The 23489-nt window shown below is 47.4% G+C and overlaps 1 protein-coding gene across 3 annotated transcripts; it reads right to left on the bottom strand.

Annotated features, from left to right (window-relative positions):
• Positions 1–6427: 6427 nt before the first annotated feature.
• On the bottom strand, positions 6428–22149 carry CDK5RAP1 (CDK5RAP1 mitochondrial tRNA methylthiotransferase). Of its 3 annotated transcripts, XM_081011223.1 has the most exons (14): positions 21963–22146; positions 20781–21112; positions 19819–19922; positions 19465–19499; positions 19230–19330; positions 18354–18564; positions 16093–16213; positions 14851–15081; positions 14657–14754; positions 14430–14485; positions 12675–12805; positions 10740–10889; positions 8432–8572; positions 6428–7100 (listed from the first exon to the last, which is right to left on the bottom strand). In XM_081011223.1, exons 2-14 carry the CDS (start codon positions 21094–21096, stop codon positions 7011–7013), a joined length of 1785 nt encoding a protein of 594 aa, XP_080867349.1. In that variant the 5' UTR covers positions 21097–21112; positions 21963–22146; the 3' UTR covers positions 6428–7010. The 3 variants fall into 3 exon arrangements, 2 of the variants coding, with proteins under 2 accessions (XP_080867349.1, XP_080867350.1); XM_081011224.1 differs by lacking the exons at positions 20781–21112; positions 21963–22146 and adding an exon at positions 20636–20740; XR_013987918.1 differs by lacking the exon at positions 6428–7100 and having other exon boundaries at positions 14430–14531; positions 21963–22149.
• Between the last annotated feature and the right edge of the window lie 1340 nt (positions 22150–23489).

Genomic DNA, 23489 nt, shown 5'->3' with positions numbered 1-23489 from the left:
GTGTGGGGTCTGAGTCCAATTTTGTGTAAAAGGCTCCTAACCCACAATAATACTACAACCAGACTTAACACGGACACTGGCACCAGAACCTGCAATAAACCCAGATGCCAACTTTGCTGCCACATACACCCGGACAACACCATTACTGGCCCCAACAACATCACACATACCATCTCGGGACTATTTAATTGCTCATCGTCTAACATTGTGTATGCCATCAAATGCCAACAGTGTCCTTCAGCTCTCTATATTGGACAAACAGGCCAAACCTTACGCCAAAGAATAAACGGACATAAATCTGACATCAAGAATCACAAAACAGAGAAACCAGTAGGAGAACACTTCAATCTCCCAGGACATTCTATACAAGATCTCAAAGTAGCTGTTTTACTACAAAGGAATTTCAGAAATAGACTGGAAAGAGAAGCTGCTGAATTACAACTCATTACCAAACTTAAAACAATGGAGAAACCTGGTCTGAACAGAGACATTGGATTCTTATCCCATTATACATGACTAAGCCATTTCTCACCTTCTCACCCCTTGCCTTTTCCTGTAAGACCTATTACAGTCGTTAAGAGTCGTCAACAGGCTCATCTCAGCTATCTGCCAATCTCCGATTCCCACCACCCTTCTAAGTAATACCCCTCCCCACCTTCTCAGTATATAGAAGGATCTGGTAACTTCTGTTTCAGTGTATCTGAAGAAGTGTGCTTGCACACGAAAGCTTATACCAAGAACTAACTTAGTTGGTCTTTAAGGTGCTACAGGAAGGAATTTTTTTATTTCGACTATGGCAGACCAACACGGCTACCCATCTGTAACTGAAACATACATAAGTATGTAAACCACGTGTCTGAAATAGTACAGGAGAACAATCCTGAAACCATTTTGACTCTCCCAAATTGACCTCAAATGTTTCTCTGCAAGGAGGAAGGAAATGGGAAAGCCTCTCCATTGTCTTTTGCTTACCTGTCTTTAGGGCGTATCTGTGTATGAACAGGGTCAGCCTGTGTCCTAGATTCAGGAATTAAAGTATTTACCATCACAAAAGAATGGCCGGGCTGCCCAGGTAAAGCAACCAGTGACCATTGTCAGGTATCCTGGCAGACAGGATTTCTGTTGTAGACCACCTCCTTCTGTGATGTATGCATGATGTTTTGGGAGTGGTCTTGAGCTACAGGGTGGGCAATTTCAAAAGTCTATAGTCTGCACACCATTGTTCTGGGTTCTTCCTCCCTCCTGCGTGTGGTGAGTGAGGACCCTGTTGCAACAGTTTAATAAAGATCAGGCTTACTAGCTGCTTTGCTTCTCAATATTCTCTGGTTGGCCTCTGTTATTTTCTCCTACCGATAGGGAACCTACTTAAGGACTCTATATGGGCTATTGGGTACCCCAATAAGGGAAAAGGAGCAGGTTTTGTTTACAACACCAGCAAAATATATTGTCTACTGCCACTGCTATTGTCTCACCTCTCTTTCATCTTCTTCTTCTTCTGTGATTATGAAGGGCACAGCAACAATTAACAATAATCTGTTACCTCTAACATCAGCTTTGCTACTACATACATGAAGGTTTACATCAAGGAAGCCCTCAGCATTAATAAACACTTTGCTTCTCCTGCATTTGTATGGTTGTATCTTCCCATTTTTGTATCTTCCCAGTAGTGATGTATGAAAGTGAGAGCTGGACCATAAAGAAGGCTGATCGCCGAAGAATGGATGCTTTTGAATTCTGGTGCTGGAGGAGACTCTTGAGAGTCCCATGGACTGCAGGAAGATCAAACCGATCCATTCTGAAGGAAATCAGCCCTGAGTGCTCACTGGAAGGACAGATCCTGAAGCTGAGGCTCCAAGACTTTGGCCACCTCATGAGAAGACTCCCTGGAAAAGACCCTGATGCTGGGAAAGATGGAGGGCACAAGGAGAAGGGGATGACGGAGGACGAGATGGTGGGACAGTGTTCTCGAAGCTACAAACATGAGTTTGACCAAACTGCAGGAGGCAGTGGAAGACAGAAGTGCCTGGCGTACTCTGGTCCGGGGGTCACGAAGAGTCAGACACAACTAAACGAAACAACAACAATCTTCCCATTACTTCCCAAATTAGTATTCTGGTAGAGAGGGAGACCCAAATGCCTGCCAGATAAGTACTAAACTCCCAAGCACCTAAACCTGGTTCTTTATGCCTTTCTCTGCACTCTTTCATGCATGCACACGTAACTCTGGTGCCCTGGCATTTTAGATCTTGATGTCAAAAGTCAGTGCACACACCATGGGGCAAGTTACACTGGCGTAGGCTCACAGAGGGGAACTCAGGCCCTGCAAAGTTGTTCATTCCCTGGGGTTCCTCACACCGAGAAAGGAGAGGGTTGCTGTGAAGGAAGAGAAGCAAGTATTGAGCCCTGAAATTTGAGGGGAATGAATTCTTCATGGTTAAGCTACTGGGGTGCTGGGATGGGGAGTAGAAATTATGCAGAGCAATGATCAAAGTAAAGGGATCTTCTGGGTACTGCCAGGGACTCCAGCTTTCTCACTGGGGAACTTGCAAATGAAATTAAATCCAGTGTGCAATCGTCTCAAAACTCAAGTCATGTTGCAGAATTCAAAGTGTTTACTGAGTTTCCTCTGTGAGTCAGCCAAAATAAGGAGGTGCCTAAATTAGGATAGAGCAGCGCTTTCCAAATTTTGCTAGTGTGTCGGCTGCAGTGTGGAGGTGTGTTGGGATCTCGCTGGACTAACCAGCCATTTTACCTTAGTAGAATTACACTGGTGCAACCCAGACCTTGGCAGCAGCAGGAAGGGAAAAGCTAGGCCATTTCATTTGCTATGTTGCTCCTTCCTTTGCCAAATGCATCTGCAAATGCCGCTTTTTTGAGGAAAGTTGCTTGCTTGCTGTTCCTTGAAAAGCCACCCAGCAGTTAGCCTGGCCCAATATCTCCACCTTGGCTCTGGGCCCTCCCACCTGCTGGCTGTGGGGAGACCAAAATGGGGGGCATCTCTCAGGAACTCCCTACAAATGGCGGGATGAAGGGGCTGCCCATGAAATGAGGGGACTCTGCCTGTGCCTGAGGGACCCCCTTGGCCAAGGGCTCCTTCTCTCCTGGAGGTACCTTGGGACCCCCAAGAGTCACCTAGTCAACAGGTGTGGAGAAAGTCCTCTTTTCAAGGGAGGACTAGAATTAAGGGGGGGCTGAATATGCAGACATTAATGCACAGCCGTCCTTTGAAATTTACACTCCCCCCAGTTTTTGCAGTGCAGTCCTCTGGCCAAGAAATTTGTATAAGTAGATAGATATTAAGATAAAGTGAAAATAACCTAGGAAAGCATGTTATGGGATGAGAAATTGCTTTGCAAAACTGTCCGTGTTAGGAAGAATTGCACGCAACCATGTGTGTATCCGGAGAAATGTACACTGAACTTTTGATGGATTTCCCTGGGGACTTGCCCCCCCCCCCCGATCCCGAATGCATGGAAATGAGAAACAGAGAAATGGGCAGCAGGTTCTCTCCTTCCTCCTTCCAGCTCCGAGTCCTGCGATTCTAAGCAGCCATAACTGGGGCTGGGGCTCAGGGGCGAGATGAGGGCCAACACACATCCTTCTCCTCAGGGAGAACATTGCCCAAGCCGGGCTGCCAAGGGACTCCTTTTCCCGGCAGCGCCTGATCCTGGCCTCTCCCCTCCTCCTCTCTGGTCTCTGATAGGATTCCTGCCTTGGGATCCCTTCGAACTCTCCTCTGGCCAGAGAAGGAAGCCTCTGAGCTTAGTCTGAGGGGAAACAGATCCCCCCCCATTCTCTTCTGCAGGGGAGGGACCCGCCTCGCAGGGCTGGTTTTGGCTGCCTCCGACTTCTCTGAGCAGCCCCAAACTTGGCTTTTCCGGAAGGCGGGTGGGACCACAAACCTCCCCAACCTCCTTCCATCTCGTCCAGGGAACTGGCGGCTTCCCCCACCGTTTTCAGCTTTTTATCCCAAATGTGAGGAGACATGTTTCAAGAACTGTTCCCACACTATCAGTTGCTTCAGTTCCTCCAGCGCCTGACCCTTCCTTCCCTCAGCCAGGCTCTGGAGGCCATAACATAACTGGGCATAAGTTCCCCCAGGTTTCCTCTTAATTTCTCCAAAATGTTTTCCTGCTCTGCTCAGTCGTGAGCCACAATCAAACTCTCCCTCATTCTTTAAAGAGTCCACAATCGGCGGTTTCCTCATCCCTCATTTCTGAGTAAATCTCCCTAAGGAGATCCTTCATTCTGGCCTCATCCAGAACCTCTGAATTTGGTTCTCTCAAAACTAAACAAAAATGCTTCTATATCATCTCCTTTTTGAAATTTTGCCTGTTCCACTGAGGTAACTTCCCCACTTCTCTGTGGAACCAGACATTCTGCTCTAAGCTCTATTTTCTCGTTTTAAGATTATACATTTCTTTTTCGCGTTCCGCCTCTCTCTCTCCCTTTCTCTGTCACCTGCCTGTGTTTTCGCTAACTGAATCTGCTTGTTCTTGTTCTGCTTGTATTTTGACCTTTCTTTCTTTCTTTCTTTCTTTCTTTCTTTCTTTCTTTCCTTCTTTCTTTCTTTCTTTCTTTCTCCTCTGCCTTGTATTTTGGCTAACTGAATCTGTTTTTCTGCTTCTATTCTGTTTTCCATTTCTCCTGACCAGAATTTCCCTCAGAAATCGCTCCTTCAGTCTGAGCTTCTCCCTGACTGCCTCCTCTTTCCTTGGAGGTTTATGAGAAGCTGCCATTTCCTGACAGGAATTTTCCCTCACAGAAATCTAAAACACTTTCTTCTGCTTGTGGGATTTTATTTCCTATTGTGACGCTCCACCAGTTATGGAGAGCTCCATCTTAATAAATTCTCTGATACTTGGAGTCTTAGGGAAATGTTTAACAGATGAAAGAATTTATTTTACAGAACAAAGTTGGTAAATCAAAAGGTGTGTCAGGAGATAGAAATCTTTCAAGGAACAGTATATATATATATATATATATATATATATATATATGCTTTTCCCAGCCTTGGAGTGACTAGTATTCCTATAGTCAAGTAGCATGCAAGAAATAAAATTGCTTTAAACTTCTGAGTTGTGGCAAAAGGCAATGTGCGCACCCCATGTGTGGGACTTGTGTTTGCAAGCCCCTTTGGAACAGATGGGAGCCACACAAGGATTCCTGAACAGGCTTTGCACAGCTCCCATTCATTTCAGGGAAGCTTGCGTGAGAAAGCTTTCAAGTGGTTTGTGTCTTTCCAGTCTTGTCTTTCAAGGGCTCTGCATGGCTTCTAGCCAGGATGACTATGCTTTGCCTCCACAGTCACTGGAAACAGGGGAAGAGGGGTCTTGTGTTTGAATCCTGATCCCTGGTTTCCCACAGGCAACTGTTTGGCCACTATGGGAGCAGGATGATGGACTAAATGGGCCATTGGCCTAATCCAGCTTTCTCTTCTGACATTCTTCTGGTGTCTTCTGTTGATGGATGAACTGAGCACAGGTCTCCTTTGATGGGTTTACATCTCCCATTCCTCCTGTATTCCAAGCATCAGCCTGTGGATCGTGTCCAGCAAAATATACTATTTGTCTGACTATCTTGTCTCCCCCTCACTTTCTTCCTTTGTGATGCATCAAGGACTTCCTACCCAAAATGTCTGCATTGCTATTTCCCCTTCATGAAGGTTTTCAGCAGTAAAGTCCTCTTCCTGCGTTAATAGGCCTTTTGCTTCCTCTGCATATTTATTTATATTCAATGGATTTATAAGCCACTTCACAGCGTAGTTATAGAAGCTGTGTACAATAAAAGAGAAAATGAAGTAAAGAAAAGAAAATGTAAACTCTAAAAACACTTTAAGTCATATCTACTATCTATCTAACCACCCTTCATAAACCCTAATTAAACAGGTGGTTCAAAATGGGCAGAGGTAGGAGATGCCAGATCTCCTTTCCCAATGCAATTAAAATGTGTATAAAATAATTGCATATATAAAAGAAATTTCGATTCCAATCCAAAAACAGTGGAGCTTGCTTAAGAGGGTACCAGGGGTAGGCAACCTAAGATGTGGCCCAATCACCTTCTCAATCCGGCCCGGGAATCAGCATGTTTTTACATGAGGGGAATGTATCCTTTTATTTAAAATGCACCTCTGGGTTATTTGTGGGGCATAGGAATTCGTTCATTCCCCCCCCCCAAAAAAAATACAGTCCGGCCCCCCACATGGTCTGAGGGACGGTGGACCGGCCCACGGCTGAAAAAGGTTGCTGATTCCTGGTAAGACATACCCTTAGGTGCTGCAACCACAAATGTCAAAATGTGGCACAGGACACACGCCCCAAGTTCTGACCTGATGGGTTGTGTGTGTCACGCCCAAGAAAAAATACATCAAAATGTGAGTAAACATTATAAATCGTTCCTCGTTCTGCAATAAGCAACCAACATTCAATACTCGGGTCAACAGCTTTTATTTTAAGAAGACATACCTTTACATAGGTGGTTTTTTTCCTATTATGTTTTTACTGTAATTTTACTGGTGTTAGCTGCCCTGAGCCCGGCTCTGGCTGGGGAGGGCGGGGTATAAATAAAATTTATTATTATTATTTATTATTAAAATTACAGGCCAAATTGTATGGCTGGAGCAATCCAGACATGCCTAAGTCATTAGTGACTTAAGTTTCTGCCAATGTTCCTACTGTCCACCGAAGGATACTGGTCGTCCCCCTGTCCCCGTTCCCCCGGTCAGACAAGTCTCTTTGGAAGACAACAGCCTTAGCTGGCCACTTAAGTCTCCTCATCAGCACAAATGCCAACCAAGCGCAGCATCAGCAAGGAAGAGCGCTGGCTGGGTCCCACCTAATGGCAGGTGTACTAGAAAAATGACCCTGCCCCCTGCCTGGCAAAGCAGAGGGGTGAGGAAGGCTGACCGACCAGGTCATTAAACTGAGCAACCCTCTCAGCAGAGTTGGGACATGCCAGGATCTGTCTCCAGTCCCAAATTCGCCTTCTGCTCCTCCCTTCCAGCCACCCCTTCAGTCTGCTCCTCCAAACGCTGTGGATCCTTTCAGTGTGGTTCGGCGGAGTGGGATGCCCCTCAGCGTCTGGGAGCTGGAAGAGGAGATCTGGAAAGAAGGAAGGTGCGTATGCATGTTAGGAGGTGCCCCCGTAATAAGGAACCGGTGAGTTCACCTGCAAGATCGCCTGACCTCCAGATGCAACCACTCAACCGCTTCAATCTGTGGAACTGGCAGTGCCTGCACTTTGGAACTCCCTGCCTATTGATACCAGGCAAGACACTTTCATTGTACAGTGGTACCTCGGGTTACAAACACTTCAGGTTACAGACCCTGCTAACCCAGAAGTAGTACCTCGGGTTAAGAACTTTGCTTCAGGATGAGAACAGAAATCGCGCAGCGGCAGTGGGAGGCCCCATTAGCTAAAGTGGTGCTTCAGGTTAAGAACAGTTTCAGGTTAAGAACGGACCTCCAGAACGAATTAAGTTCTTAACCAGAGGTACCACTGTACTCTCTTTGGCACCCACTATAAGTCATCTTTGTTTAGACAAGCCAATGCAGACATTTAGAAAGTTGGTGAGAGATTTCATCCGTTTTTAGCCTAGAGTTATTTTCACTTTGCTAAAAGTCTTAAATTATTGCTGCTAAAACAATAAAACTATCACTAAGAAGAATTATCTTTTTTTTTTGTAACCCGCTTGAAGGACTTTTTTTTAAAAAAATTAAAAATCCAATCACACGGCGTAGACATTTTGTGAAATAAAATAAAAATAAAAATCAGGCACTAGGATTTTTCTTGTGTATAGTAAACTATGGAACTCCGTCCAGCAGGCAGTGACAGTCACCTACCTGAATAGCTTTTAAAGAGGATTAGACCAGGGGTAGGCAACCTAAGGCCCGTGGGCCAGATGCGGCCCAATCGCCTTCTCAATCCGGCCCACGGACGGTCCGGGAATCAGCATGTTTTTACATGAGTACAATGTGTCCTTTTGTTAAAATGCATCTCTGGGTTATTTGTGGGGCATAGGAATTCATTCATTTCCCCCCCCCCAAAAAAAAAATATAGTCTGGCCCCCCACAAGGTCTGAGCGACAGTGGACCGGCCCCCTGCTGAAAAAGTTGGCTGACCCCTGGATTAGACAATTAATGGAGGGGGGAGATGGCCATAGGCGGCCACTAGGCCTGATGGCTATGTTCTGCTTGTACTGTCGGAGGCAGCATGCCCTGAAATACCAGTTTCTGGGGCCCCAAGTGAGGAGAGGGGCTGCTGCCCTCCCCCCCCCACACCCCTTTTAGGGCTTCCCCCATTAGGGCATCTGGTTGGTCACTTGAGGAGGCCAGGATGCTGGACTCATTTGGCCTTGGAGCACATTTAGCTGCTACTCTCTCCTTAGGCCATTTGCTTCCACCTAGGAAAATGCAAGGGACTGGTCAATCACCTTCACCAGGACATAATCGCCCGGCTGGACTCGGACTTTGGATCCCAAGCCGGTGCCGTCATCCACCTCCACATCTGGGAAGATCACTTTGATGTTGCCATCGTTCCGGCCACACAGGTCCAAGGCTGAGCGTTTGCTCGTCTGGGGAAGCAAGGAGGGCGTGTGTTAAAATTTATTTATTTTATTGGTTAATTAGCAACAACAACATAATGCAAACATAGCAAAGAGGGGCAAAAGATTGAAAATGTAAAGCATGAAGCATCACAGCCGAGAAGGAAAAAAGTACAAAGATACAGCACAGCTCCAATGGGATAAATCAAATATTGTTTATAAAGATTCCCTTTACAAATAATAAAGCTTTGTAAAAATAACTGTTCTCCACCTGTGAATTCCATCATGACTGAGAATAAAGCTTCTATAGAGTCTTAAACGAGCCGTCAATGAGTGATCTTTTGCTTCAATGTCTGTATAAGGAATGTAATTGTGCCATATATCAATTAAAAAGTGCATTTGAGTTCTGCCCTTCAGATACTTTTAGTTTATGGGATATCATTCCAAGAAGGGAAGCTTGCCAAACTGCTGAATACGAGCAGTCCAAATTATTAGGATTGAGGGTATTTCAGGATTTGATAGGCATTCCTGAGCCTGGAGGGAAAAAGCTTGGGCAACAGCCTTACAAATTTCCAAGTTCAGGACAGTTTAGGACAACAAAAAGATCAGGGAGATGAATGTCCCCCTTATGAAGGGGGGGGGCTTTTTCGTTTAGAAAAGACTCAAGGAAAAAGTGACATGCAGAAGTTTATAAAATCATGCACGGAATGGAGAAAGTGGGGAAGGTTTTTCTTCCTCCCTCCTAACACTGGACCTCTTGGATATCCAATTTAGCTGAACGTTGGGAGATTTGGGACAGATAAAATCCTTCACACAGCACAGAGTTAATCCATGGAACTCCCTGTCGCAGGAGGCAGTGATGGCCACCTTAAAAGAAGATAGGACAAATTCATGGGAAAAGCTATTAAAGCCTACTTTGGAGGCAGAGCCATGATGGCTTGGCTCTGTCTCCACAACTGGAGGCAGTAAATGCTTCTGAATACCAGCTGCTGGAAACCGCAGGAGGGGAGAGTGGTTGAATTCTGCTTGCATGTTTCCCATGGGGGCATCTGATCAGCCGCGGTGAGAACAGCATGCTGGACTAGATGGGCCATTGGCCTGATCCAGTGGGGTCTTCCTAGGTTCTCATGTTCCCAGCTTGATTACTGTAATGCATTCTGCAAAGGGCTGCCCTTGAAGACAGTCCCGGATACTGTAGCTAATAATAATAATAATAATAATAATAATAATAATAATAATAATTCATTTATACCCCACCTGTCTGGCTGCGTTTCCCCAGCCACTCTGGGCGGCTTCCAACAGAACACTAAAATACAATAGTCTATTAAACATTAAAAGCTTCCCTAAACAGGGCTGCCTTCAGATGTCTTCTAAAAGTTTGGTAGTTATTTTTCTCTTTGACATCTGGTGGGAGGGTGTTCCACAGGGCGGGTGCCACTACCGAGAAGGCCCTCTGCCTGGTTCGCTGTAACTTGGCTTCTCGCAGCGAGGGAACCGCCAGAAGGCCCTCAGTGTCCGGGCAGAATGATGGGGGTGGAGGCACACAGCAAGGTCAGCTCCTCTCCTCTCTGCTCCCCTCTTTTGATGCTAAAAGCAGACCCCCTGACACCACCACCCACTATGTGCAGAAGAGGCAGACATGGGAGGACTAATTACAGGTAGGTAGCCATGTTGGTCTGGCGTAGTCGAAACAAAATAAAAAAAATTCCTTCCAGTAGCACCTTAAGAGACCAACTCAGTTTGCTCTTGGTATGAGCTTTCGTGTGCATGCCCACTTCTTCAGATACATTGAAACAGAAGTCACCAGACCCTTATATATAGTGAGAGGGTGGGGAGGAGTCTTACTCAGAAGGGGGGTGGGAATGGGTGACTGGCTGATAGGTGTGGTAAACCTGTTGATGACTGTTAACGACTGCAATTGGTCTTACAGGAAAAAGCAAGGGGTGAGATGGCTAAAAATAGCTATATCATGTATAATGAGATAAGAATCCAATGTCTCTATTCAGACCAGGTCTCCATTGTTTTAAGTGTGGTAATAAGTTGCAATTCAGCAACTTCTCTTTGCGGTCTATTTCTGAAATTGTTTTGTAATATGACAGCTACTTTGAGATCTTGTCTAGAATGTCCTGGGAGGACTAAGACCGCTCTCTGCCTCCGCCCTCTTGATTCCTGCAGCATTTATCAAAGTGGCACTCACACTCTCTACCAAGACCGCTTGCACTCGTCCCACGGCGGCTGCGTTTGCCCAGGACGCCTCCTCGCGAAAGACGGTCATGAGCTCCTTCAGCCGCCTCTGCTTCACTTCAGGAGCCACGTCGTCCTGCAGGCGGTGAAACGCCCGGGTTTTCTGGGGAAACAAAGTGCCAGTGACTCGGAGGCAGAAGCCCTGCACCTTGTTAAAAAGGGGTCACCTGCATTCTACACACACCATGTTCAAAATTCTGTGGCTCTTCAAATTCTGCAATGGGAATCAGAGAATTGTAGAGTTGGAAGAGGCCAATAGAAGTTATGTCCAGATCAAGGGAAGTCATAGGCTTCAGCCTTGGTCAGACCACACCTGGAGTCCCATGTCTAGTTCTGGGCACCACAATTTTAGAAGGATGTTGACAAGCTGGAAGGTGTGCAGAGGAGGACGAACGAAATGATCAAGGGTCTAGAAACCACGCCTTATGAGTAACGGTTGAAGGAGCTGGTTACCGTATTTTTCGCTCTATAAGATGCACCCAACCATAAGACGCACCTAGTTTTAGAGGAGAACAAGAAAAAAAATATTCTCTCCCTCTCTGCGCAGCGCCCCTTCAGCGAAGCGGCAGGAGAAACGGAGCCCCTTCCATTTCTCCTCCCACTTTTCTCCAGCAAAGCGGGAGGAGAAACGGAAGGGGCTCCGTTTCTCCTCCCGCTTTGCTGAAGGGGCGCTGCACAGCTTTCCCTCTCTGCGCAGCACCTCTTCAGCACTGAAGAGGCGCTGAGCAGAGAGGGAAGCTGCACAGCGGCTCTCCAGCGAAGCGAAGTCAGAACAGCAAGAGGGATCACTGCACAGCGAAAGCAGCGATCCCTCTTGCTGTTCTGGCTTCTGGGATAGCCATGCCAAGCCTCTTCAGGGCAGGGGGAGCGCTCCTCCCACCACGCTCAGGAGGCTTTGCGTGGCTATCCCTGAAGCCAGGAGAGCTAGAGGAATCGGTAAACACCGATCCCTCTCGCTCTCCTGGCTTCAGCAATAGCTGCACAGCCTGCATTCGCTCCATAAGACGAGCACAGATTTCCTCTTACTTTTTAGAAGGGGGAATAGTGCGTCTTATAGAGCAAAAAATATGGTATGTTTAGCCTGGAGGAAAGAAGACTGAGAGGTGATATGACAGCCACCTTCAAATATCTGAAGGGCTTCATCCCAAACTGGAAATCACAAGAAATTCCTACTATTGCGGAGTGGCAGACGAAAATGACGGGTTATGCGGAGCTAGCCAAACTGACGGGAAGAATCCAAGATCAGGACAATCAGAGGTTTCAATAAAGTTGGAGCAAATTTATGGTGTATATAAAGGATAATTGTAAAACTTTAAAAACACTGGTAGGACTGAAATAGCTCTTACAATGTACAGCAGATATAAGTTTAAAAATATAATACGCGATATAAGAAAATAAGGGATACTCGCTGAAGGGAGGGAGGTCGCAAGCTCGGCAGAGCTAAAAGTATTTAAGTGATTTATTGTATTGCATTATAAAAGTATGTATAAGGAAAACAATATTTTTTAAAAAAAACAAAACACAAATATCTGAAGGGCTGTCACATGGAAGAGGGAACAAGCTTGTTTTCTCCTGCTCTGGAGAGCGGAACCCTTTCATATCATTTGAAATGTCAATTTTATGTCATTCCAACGCAACATTAGGAAGAACTTTCTGACTGCAAGAGCCATTCAACAGCGGAATGGATTCCCTCAGGAGGTGGTGGCCTCTCCCTCGGAGGTTGCTAAGCAGAGGATGGCTTCCATAGCTTCTTTAACTGTGATTCCTGCACTGCAGGGGGTTGGACTAAATGACCTTTGGGGGTCCCTTCCAGGATCCCCCCCCTCCCTGGGACTTGGAGGCAGAATGTGCTTGCTTGGTCCGTTCAGTAAGGGGCTACCGTTCTCACCTCCCTCATGCTGTAAGCGAAGATGAAGGCCGTGTTGTAGCGGACCTCGCGAAGGAGGGACAGTGTCTGCTGGTGGTCGTCTTCTGTCTCCCCGCAGAAGCCAGCAATGAAGTCGCTGCTGAGAGTCACATCTGCAATGTGAAGGGGACAAAGTGAGACACTCAGCGGGAATCAGAGAGAATGGGATGGTGCAGCAGGTGGAAACCAGCGAAGAACAAGGAGGTTCTTTCTGTCTCAGCACACACTTATTATTTACTGAATTTACCATATTTTTCGCTCTATAAGATGCACTTTTCCCCCTTCAAAAATTAAGGGGAAATGTGTGTGCGTCTTATGGAGTGAATGCAGGCTCCTTGGCTTAAGTGATAGCAACACGAAGCCTCTGAAGGGCAGAAGGAGAGCTCCCCCCGTGCTCCAGAGGCTTCGCGTTGCTTTCGCTGAAGCCGCCTGAAGCCCCCGGAGCGCAGCGGGAACTCCCGCTGCACTCCGGAGGCTTCAGGCAGCTATCCGCAAGCCTTCGGAGCGCAGCGGGAGTTCCCGCTGCGCTCCGAAGCCTTGTGGATAGCCGCCTGGAGAGCGAGAGGCGTCGGTGCACACCAATCCCTCTTGCTCTACAGGCTTCACTGGAGAGGCGCTACACAGTTTTCCCTCTCTGCGCAGCGCCCCTTCAGCGAAGCGGGGGTAAAATGGAAGGGGCTCTGTTTCTCCTGCCGCTTCGCTGAAGGGGCGATGAGCAGAGAGGGGGAGAATTCCCCCCCGTTCTCCCCCTCTAAAACAAGGTGCATCCTATGGTCCGGTGCGTCCTATAGAGCGAAAAATACAGTATATACAGTGGTACCTCAGTTTACGAACTTAATCCATTCTGGAAGTCCATTCTTAAACCGAAACCGTTCTTATACCGAGGCGCACTTTCCCTAATGAGGCCTCCCGTCGCCAGGGCCCTTTCACCATTCAGATTCTATTCTCAGACCAAGGTCAAGTTCGCAAACCAGACACTACTTCCGGTTTTGTGGAGTTCGTAAACCGAATCGTTCGTAAACAGGACTGTTCTTAAACTGATGTACCACTGTACCGCTCTATACCTGGAGGTCTCAGGGCGGTTCACAGAACAAAATCAAAACATAAAACCAAAAAATACATAATCAAAATAAAAACAACAACCCACTTATGACCATTAAACCTCAGGAAGGAATTCCTAACTTCGCTCAGCTCTGGAATGAGGTGCCCGTCAAAACTCTCATTTTGGGGAAACCTCAGCAAGAAGAGGGCAGCCTCTCGCCCAGCCCCTTGCTCCAAGGAAAACTGTACATGTGTCTTGAGAGCAGCAGATCAGTTCCCAGCCGGCTCTGTGCTTCCATCTGACAGCCTGAGAATTTGGCTGTCACATTCTTCTTGGTGTCCCTTCCCGTTCTACAAATCTACGCAATCTGTGACACCACCAGCACCATACATTTTGAGCAACCTTGCCTTTAATATCATTCTGGCCACCTGGCCTTGAACCCAGCCTGCTTCTTCAGCTCCCCAATCCTGCACCCTCTCCTGGGGCTCCCTTGCCCACGAATCTCCAGTCTCTGGAAGCAGAACTATTTCCCCATCACACCAACACAGAGAAATACACCTTATGCAATGCAGCCCCGGCACTGCACTTTCACACGGGCTCACAGGTGAAGCTGAAAGTCCATAAAGATGGAAGTCAAGCCAGTAGGGAAGGGGGAAGAGTAAGAATCAGCAACAACGGCTACAGGAGAAACCAACCTGGCAAAGAGTCTCGGATGAGGTGTACGAGCGCCAAGTAAGCTTCCCGGGTATATCTGGGTGGGTGAAGCAGAGAGGGCGAAGTTAGGAGGCACTGGTACCCTGTGGCATACAGATACAGACAGGCTTCATAAGAACTGCTGCTGCTGCCCAGCAAGGACTGGGATATTTTGGGGAAAGTTTTGATATAGTAGGGATATCTAAAATGTGCAAGAGCTCCGACTCACCCTCTCCTCATTGCCTCCAGGACACGGGTGCTTCCGCTCTGGACCGGGAGGTGCAGATGTTTGCAGATGTTGTGCCTCTCCTTCATGAGCTGGAAGACCTGCCGAAAACACAGCGGCCATCAGTGGACCCCAGGCTGTGGGAAACCACTTGCCCTAGGCCAATAGGCCAGCAGAGGAAGGGGAGCCAAACTCACCTCGTCCGGGAAGTCCTTGGGGTGCGGGGAAGTGAAACGGATCCTCATTTCTGGATCGATGGCGGACACCCGGTCCAGGAGGTCCGCAAAGCGCAACCCGCCCTGCTTGGGCTTGTAGACAGAGCTGAAGCCGCGACTCAGATGAGTTGGGGTCGCTGAGAGGAACTGGGCCTCGGAGGTGTCCCGGTAGCTATTGACGTTCTGGCCCAACAGGGTCACCTCCTTCACCCCCTGCAGAGGGAGGCGGCGGGTCATTATTGGCACAGCGGAAAGGGTGGCAGGAGAAGCCAGGAAACAAAGGCATTTTACATTGCATCCAGGCAAGCAATAAGCATCACCAGAGGTCACAGCGGCATTCCAGCCGAGGCAAAAAAAAACTCAGGAATGGAGGGTGCCGGGGTGCAAAGCAGGCATGGTGAGTGTAGTGATCAGATGGGATTACTATGAGGAATTATAAAATATGCATCAGGCCATGGTGTCCGCGATGAAAGCATTGTGTTGACTGGGTTTGATTCATTGACAATAATTTCTGATCAAATCCCACAAGCTTCTACATTTATGCCATTTTTCCTCTACTGCCCATTTCTCTCTGTCTGACAAGCACGTATAAGCATTCTAGGACACAGGCCAGTTGCTGCACCAGGCATCCTAGGCCATAAAAGATAGTAGGCAGTTTCTTCCTTGATTTTGTTAATCGTAGGGCCAGGAAATAGTTTTTCACATGAAGGTGATAAAGATCCCTATCTTCCTTGCCATCCTTCCTCTCATGTTTACTGCTTGTTTATGACCTCTGGGGTTGCTGAATGCATTCCTCCTTTTTAGTCCTGTTTTATTTACCCCAGAAGTATGCATGCTTAAATTAGCTTTTTGTAGTTTAACTTTGTCCCCACGTGGGGTTTGTTGAAACGCTCAGAGGAAATCTGATTGGTCCTTACGAACACTGTGTAAAAAATTCTTTTGTGAATAAAACGACCTGGGCCGAGGGGTGGAGACGAATTATTATTATACGCACCCCTCCCAGAGTCTTACTAGTCAAGTCTCATGTGTATTCTATTAATCAGAGTCCAATCCTTCCTTGTTTTGGGAACGCTACAGTGAGGAATAAGGCTGGGCCCAGGCAGAGAGGCCTGGGGGGAGCACACCCACCCTCTGGGCCTGGAGAGCCCCATTTCTGGCTTCCAGGTCTCATCCCACCTCCCTGCCCACAATGCAGCAGGCGAGTTTTGCAGTGGGGCTGGTCACCTGGTCTGAGAGTGCTTGCACCTCCTGCAGGATGGAGGCCACTGGCCGGCTCCTCTCACGCCCGCGGGTGAAGGGGACGATGCAGTAGGTGCACATGTTGTCGCAGCCGCGCATGATGGACCTGTGAGAGAGAGAGAGAAGTCCCCCATGGGGTGGGTAGGTAGGTGGTGGCCAGACTGGCTTCGGTTTGCTTCCAAGGCAGGGGAGTTTTTCACAGTCTCCGTTTCCCCTCCCAGGACTGAGATATACGCCAAGTCTGCCAGACCAATTTGTTGGAAGATTCAGGACAGCTAAAAGGAAGTCCTTGTTCACACAGCACAAAGTTAAGCGGTGGAACTCCCTCCCACAAGAGGCAGTGATGACCAGCAATTCGAATGCCTTTAAAAGAGGACTGGACAAATTTATGGAGGAGAGGGTATCAACAGCTATTAGCCAAGATGGCTACGCTCTGCCTCAAGAGAGTCCCAGTTCCAGGAGGAGAGAGCTGGGTTCCTGCTTGCTGGCTTCCCCAGAGTCATCTGGTTGGCCCCTGTGAGACCAGGATACTGAGCTAGATGGACCACTGGCCTGATCCTGCAGGCTCTTCTTATTGTTAAATTTCCTGCTCCGTGACTGCAGTCATGGGATTGTTGTCTTTCACATGACGGTATATGTTTTGACTCCACAAAGTGGGAAGTGATGGAGATGTTTGTGTTCCTGTGTTCCGTGAAGTGGGACTATTGTCCTTTGTTCTTTTTCCTCTTTGCTGTCTGATGCTAGAGAGAGAGGGAGCCATGTTGCAGTGCTCCGTGTGTGTTTATATGTAAATAAAGTAGATTAGCCAAAATGCTGAGTTGCTGAGGTCTGTTACGTAAACTGCGAAGACTTTGCTAATCCCTAAGTGTGCCAATGTCTGTTGGCATTGGTCGCTGTGATGTTCAGGCAGAAGAAAGCTTTTGAAGCTCCCAAACAAATGACCAGGAGGGAGAGAACATACCAGTCAGGCATGTGTCTCTATCAGGGTCCTACTCAAGCGTAGGCTGAACTCCTGACACTTATGACACCCCTCCCCAGCTGGACAGACCAAGGCCCCTGCACAAAAAGGATGCGATCAACCTTAAATCAAGTTCTATGGTCTGTTCCAATTGCAATACCTACCGTATTTTTCGCTCTATAACACGCACCAGACCATTACACGCACATAGTTTTTAGAGGAGGAAAACAAGAAAAAAAATATTCTAAACGAAATAGTGGATATATGATTTTTGTGGTTCATGCTGTGGCCACAGACATGTGATCTGACAGTGAGTTTGGAGTAGCCCAATGCAAAAATCCTGAGGATCCATGTGGATCCATGCTTTGTAACCCCGGAGGAGGGAAGGAAGGGGAACCATGGATCTTCTGCTCACGACTGCAGCAGATCCCCCCCGCCACCCGCAGGCATTCGCTCCATAACACGCACAGACATTTCCTCTTACTTTCTAGGAGGAAAAAAGTGAGTGTTATGGTGCAAAAAATACGGTAATTTGTCTCCAAGCGACAGGGAGGAAAATCAGGATGCTTAAAAGGAGCCGTGAAGGAAAGGGTATAAGAGCCAAGAATTGACTCTGGGGAGCCTCCCGAATGTGTTTTCCCCTTTACTAATATTAATTATGGGGAAGGTTTTCAGCACCTACCAAAAACATTCCTGTTCAGCCAAGTGTACCGACATGCTTAGAAAGTTGGTGCAAATTTTAGCCTGCTTTAGTATTTAAACTTTTTGTATGTTTTAAACACGGTGGTGAATTTTTCTCAATTTTATTGTTTTATCTTTTTGTAAACCACTTTGAGCAAGTAGTGTAGATTGTATGTGTGTGTAATCACCATTCAAGGTGGTTTATCAAAATGACACAAATAAAACATAAGCTAAAAATATGGAAAATATAACCACTAAAAAGAAATTAAAAGCTAACAGAACTTAAACCGCTTTTTTTTTTAAAGCCTTCAGGAAATGCCAACTGCAATTTCTTCAGATTGTATATTCAAACATGAGGGCTAGCATCTTGATTTTTAAAATGAGGCTATTTCAGATCCAACTGCCTGCAGCCCATGGAGCTTGGCTCGTAGAAAGAAGCAGGCTCTGCAACTCAGAGGGAGGCAGATGCATGCATGAAGATGAGAGACTTGGGACCTCAAAGAGCTCTGGTCACTTTGAACAGATTCGCAACCCGTGTGCAAGAGCACTTGAACTCGCAACCCCACAGAGCCTGACCGAAGGAGCAAGCAGCCCACCTGGCACTTACACGAAGGCCGACGTGGGGCTGGTGCTGGTGTGGACAGGAAGGATGTCTGCGTAAGTTTCATCCAGGGAGAGCAGGACGTTGGCGGCTTGCTGGCCTGTTTCGGCCACTGCCAGGAGCCTGGGAAGGTCGCGGTAAGCATCAGGGCCTGCCACGACGTCGACTAACTTCTCCCGCTCCAGGATCTTCTCCTTCAGCCTCTCGGCCATGCAACCTGCAAACAGGGGACAACTGTTTACTGCTGAATATATACTTTGCACGTTAAGGAGATATTTTTACCATTAATTTCATTGATGCTTTTGAATTATGGTGCTGGAGGAGACTCTTGAGAGTCCCATGGACTGCAAGAAGATCAAACCTCTCCATTCTGAAGGATATCAGCCCTGAGTGCTCACTGGAAGGACAGATCCTGAAGCAGAGGCTCCAATACTTTGGCCACCTCATGAGAAGAGAAGACTCCCTGGAAAAGACCCTGATGTTGGGAAAGATGGAGAGCACAAGGAGAAGGGGACGACAGAGGACGAGATGGTGGGACAGTGTTCTTGAAGCTACAAACATGAGTTTGACCAAACTGTGGGAGGCAGTGGAAGACAGGAGGGCCTGTTGTGCTCTGGTCCATGGGGTCACAAAGAGTTGGACATGACTAAACGACTAGACAACAACAACAACAACCGTTAATTTCACTGTGTTCTAATTTATTTGTTCAATCTGTATACCACCCTTCATCTGTAGATCTCAGGGAGGTTCACAGCATAAAAATACAGGATAAAAACACAAAGTGCATAATAAAAATAAGAGCAAGAACAAAACAATAAACCCTCTCCCCCTTCATATGCCCTACCCAATGCGAATCCCCCCTGCTGTGGCATTTTGCCTTACCTAATATCCCGATCCGTAAGGGCGCTTGCAATCGGGGCCGCTTGGACTTCAGAGCCTTGAGGTATCGTAAACGGTTCCAGATTGTCTGCTCAGCCTTCTCCCTGAGGAGCAGCAAAGGATCAGCTTTTCTGCCAGGGCTAGGAAACTATTTCTCCGAAGGACACCAACACACGTCACAATAAGCGAGGGTTACCGCTGTTGCACCCCTTTTGGAAACCAGATAATACTTCCTTACCTGACTGAACATGTGACAAGGAGAATCACATCTGCCTAATGGAAGAGAGAAGGAGAAGGGGATAAATGAAAGGGAGAAAAAATATTTCTAAAACCGGATGGGAAGCATCCGAGGCCAAATGCTCCATCTAAGTGGGACAGAACTCTAGTGCCAGACTAGAACCCTCAGACTCAGATCATTCTGTTTCAAAAAGAAAAAGCAAACTTTCTAGCCCTCAAGGTGGAAGAGAGCCATTGTTCAGGGCAACATGTGCCACGGGCTTCGAAACCGGAAAATCACAAGTGTTTCTCCAACTGCCATAAATCCCCACGCTCTCAGTTCCCTGCCACAAGCAACTGCGGAGGCCAAGCTTACCTCCTCCAGTCTGCTGGTCCTGAGGTAGCCACTTTTCTGGAGGATGGACCAGGCGATCTCTGTATCGTTGACATTCATCTGACAGCCATAAGGCTCCAGGTACACTGCAAGGGGTATGGAGGAGAAGAGGAGGAGGAGGAGAAAAGGGTTGGTTTCTTGGGGAGGGAATCAAACGCTCTGTCTCCCATTCCCATCACTGATTCTTGCACTGCGGGGGGATGGACCGGATAACCCATTGGTCCCTTCCAACTCTACAATTCTATGAAAACAATCATAAACTGAACCATCAATTTATGAAACACGGCAAAGACACTTAAATGTCATCTTTATGATAACCCCATGATATGGGTGGATGGTTCTTCCTGTTTTGCAGCTGAGAACTAAAATAAGACTTATTCAGTGTCTTCGTCCCCAACTAATAACTAACCAGAGAATAGAAAACCATGCTTATTGTGCTGTGTGCTGGTGTCTGATGAAGGAAGATACCGTAATCTGCTGCTATAATTGATTAGCTGTCTTCTCCAGGCAGATATCTGATTAGCCTAGCAAAAATAATGTGTTTTTGTGAGGAAGGTGTTTGTTTATGCAATAAAGGTATTTAAAGTTGCAAAGCACACACAAGAGGCTGTATCTATAGAGAGAGAACTGTGGTTCAGGCATTTCTTTCCAAAGTGTTTAGGCCTAAATTATAATCTTGGAAGCATGTTTGTGATGTCTGCTGTGTGAATGCAATTCCCTTGACACATCACACATGAGTTTGGGAATCAAAGGGAGCATGACACTGGCAAGGAATCAGGACTCAACCCACCATCCCCACCTGCAGCCCACTCCAATCTCCCTCCTTTCCACCCAAGTTGCAAAACCAGAATTGGAGATCTGCAATTCCAATCTCCAGAGGAATCCTCAGCTCCGGAAGGTGTGTGGTGCTGTGTGGCAGGACAAAGCAAGGCAGCAACACAGACCTTTTCTTGGGGAATCTGCCAGGGTTCTGGAGCCAAGATAGGGTGCTGAGTCCTCCACTGCTTCAGCCGGCAAATGGTGAGTTTCCTGCACAGGTCCAGCGTCTTGTAGGAAATGCTGCAATGACGGCCCTGCCGCCAACTTAGCATGAAAATCTTCCAAGCCTCCCTTGCACTTTGCTTCTCTGCTGGGCACCCCAGGATCCAAGCCCCTGGTGGAAGCCCAAGCACAGGGTCCAGCCGGTTGCAGGGTCCAGCGTGGAGGCCGCCAACAGCACAACCTCAGACCTCCCACGATGCAGCTGCGTATGGACTGCATCTTCGCCTCCTGCGCCCTAAGACAACCGACAGATTAGTGACTGCAGCAACCTTTTCCAAAGGCAGCATCAAATAAAACACAATCCAACTAGTGGAAAGAGCTGGAAAGAGCACAGACGTAAATGCAAAACATCGCGTGCAACAACAGCGCATTTCTACATGAATGGAGAAGTTGTGGTTCTCCAAAGTTTCACAGCCTTCTCTGAGTGCCCCTCCAGACTGACTGGAAAAACAATAGTGTGTTAATGGTCAATTTATACATATCGTTCTGCTTTGTTCTGAGATGCTTCCCCCGGTGTTACCAGATTATTGCCCTCTGGAGGGGCAGCCTCAAGCTACAGCTCAACAGAAGTGGGACAAAAAACAGAAGTAGCAGGCTGGAGCAAAGAATATTGAAAAACATTTATTGAATATGTGGAAGATGACTGTATACAGCTGAAAACGCTGGCAGCATTAAGATAAATTCAGCAGAGTAAATAATTTTTGACGGATGTAAAAGTGGAAAACTGATTTGAATGGTTATAGTAAAACACGCAGGGATGCATGATATGTAAAATGAACAGTGGAAGGAGAAAAGAAAGGGAAGTCACTGGATATTTTAAAGCTTGTAAAATGTTTTTTGGAATTGCAAAACTGAAAATTTAAAAAAAATATTTTTTAAAAAGAAGGGGAATGGAGCCTTGGTTGCTCGGGGGTGACACTGTCCTTGCAAAGGGTCCGATCCGCTTCTCCCTGGGAAAAGCTCCAAAACTCTGCGCGTAAGCAGCCTCGCCCCAATGCCCCCCACTTGCCCCGAGCCCCCCCCCCGCACCCCAGCACGAAGTGACCCCCACAATGTCCTCTCCCAAGGGGGGCACCTGGGCTTACCTGGCAGAGGAAGGAAAGGGGCTCCAGGGGACCCGAGCTGCCAGATGAGCGGCCCCCCAGGCTCCTGACTGCCAATCAATCAATCAATCAATCAATCAATCAGCTGTCTCTCCGCCTCCGCATCCAGCCTGATCCCCCCTCCCTGCTCGCCCACGTGGCGCCTCCAGGGGACGCCGGCGCGCCGCGAAATCCTTCCCCTCGGCGTGGAAACGGCTTCCCGGCGCTGCTCCGTTCCGCCCTGGCAACGTTCCCCCGCCCGGCCGCCGCGCCTCTTCCCCGGCCGAGGCCACCCTGGGCGGCTCTGCTCGGGCGGCGCTCCGGCCCCGTCGGAGGCCCAGGGCGGCTTCCTTGCCGAGCCGGCGACGCTGCTTTCCGGTTGCAAGAGGCTGCCGGGCCTGGGGCTGCTGGGCGGGCAGGCAGAAGTTCGTCGGGTGAAGCGTCCAAATCAGCAAAATGTATTTTATTTGTACTTCCACCCTCCGTAGTTTACAGATTAAAAATATAAACATAGAGAAAAAGCAATTGAAAAGCAATCAGACATTGATGGGTATAGACAGAGATATTTGTTTATGCTTACATTATTTGCATGATTTTAATAGAAAATTCTTTTAAATTTTAATATTATATTTAATAGAATAGTCTATTAAAATAAAATATGCTATTAAAACTATACAAATAATTACAATGAAAATAGCAGGGCACCAGCCCTTTCATCAAAACCATTCCCCCAAACCTGTTGCGTTATTATTATATGGAATCAGAATTGTACAGTTGGAAGGGACCCCTAGGGTCATCTAGTCCAACCCCCTGCAATGGAGGAATCAGAGCTGAAGAATCCATGACAGGTGACCACCCATTCTACTTCAAAGCCTCCAAGGAAGGAGGAGTCCACCAGCTCCTGAGGGAGTCCCTTCCACTTCTGAACAGCTCTTACCGTCAGAAACCCCCTCCTGATGTTTAGTTAGAATCTCCTTTCTTGTAACATGAAGCCACTGATTCGAGTCCTATCCTCCAGAGCAGGAGAAAACGAGCTCAATCCCCCATTGCCGGGGGTTGGACTAGATGACCCTGGAGATCCCTTCCAACTCTACTGATTCTCTGTCTTAGGCTGCAGTCCTAACCCTGCTTACCAGAGAGTAAGCGGTTCCCTCACTGCGAGAAGCCAAGCTACAGGGAACCAGACAGAGAGCCTTCTCGGTGGTGGCGCCTGCCCTGTGGAACTCCCTCCCACCAGATGTCAAGGAGAAAAACAACTACCAGACTTTTAGAGGACATCTGAAGGCAGCTCTGTTTAGGGAAGCTTTTAATGTTTGATGCATTACTGTATTTTAATGTTTTGTTGGAAGCTGCCCAGAGTGGCTGGAGAAGCCCAGCCAGATGGGTGGGGTATAAATAATAAATTATTATTATTATTATTATTATTATTAGGAATTAAAACTTACTTCTGAGTAGACATTGATAGAATTGCGCTGCCAGTGTGATCATGAACGATGATGCAGTCTTCCAGATTACACAGAATTCTTCAGC

This window comes from Podarcis pityusensis (genome assembly GCF_964106645.2).
Source record: "Podarcis pityusensis genome assembly, chromosome: 6".
NCBI lineage: Eukaryota > Metazoa > Chordata > Lepidosauria > Squamata > Lacertidae > Podarcis > Podarcis pityusensis.
This window is presented reverse-complemented; position numbering and strand designations above follow the sequence as displayed.

What these genes read in the sequence shown, in the direction of transcription:
- CDK5RAP1 (XM_081011223.1), bottom strand. Translation starts at nt 21,096, where the DNA reads ATGCAGTCCATACGCAGCTGCATCGTGGGAGGTCTGAGGTTGTGCTGT. An exon ending in GGCAGATTCCCCAAGAAAAG is followed by an intron (nt 19,923 to 20,780) that starts GTCTGTGTTGCT and finishes TACCCCTTGCAG; the next exon opens with TGTACCTGGAGCCTTATGGC. An exon ending in GGACCAGCAGACTGGAGGAG is followed by an intron (nt 19,500 to 19,818) that starts GTAAGCTTGGCC and finishes CTCTTCCATTAG; the next exon opens with GCAGATGTGATTCTCCTTGT.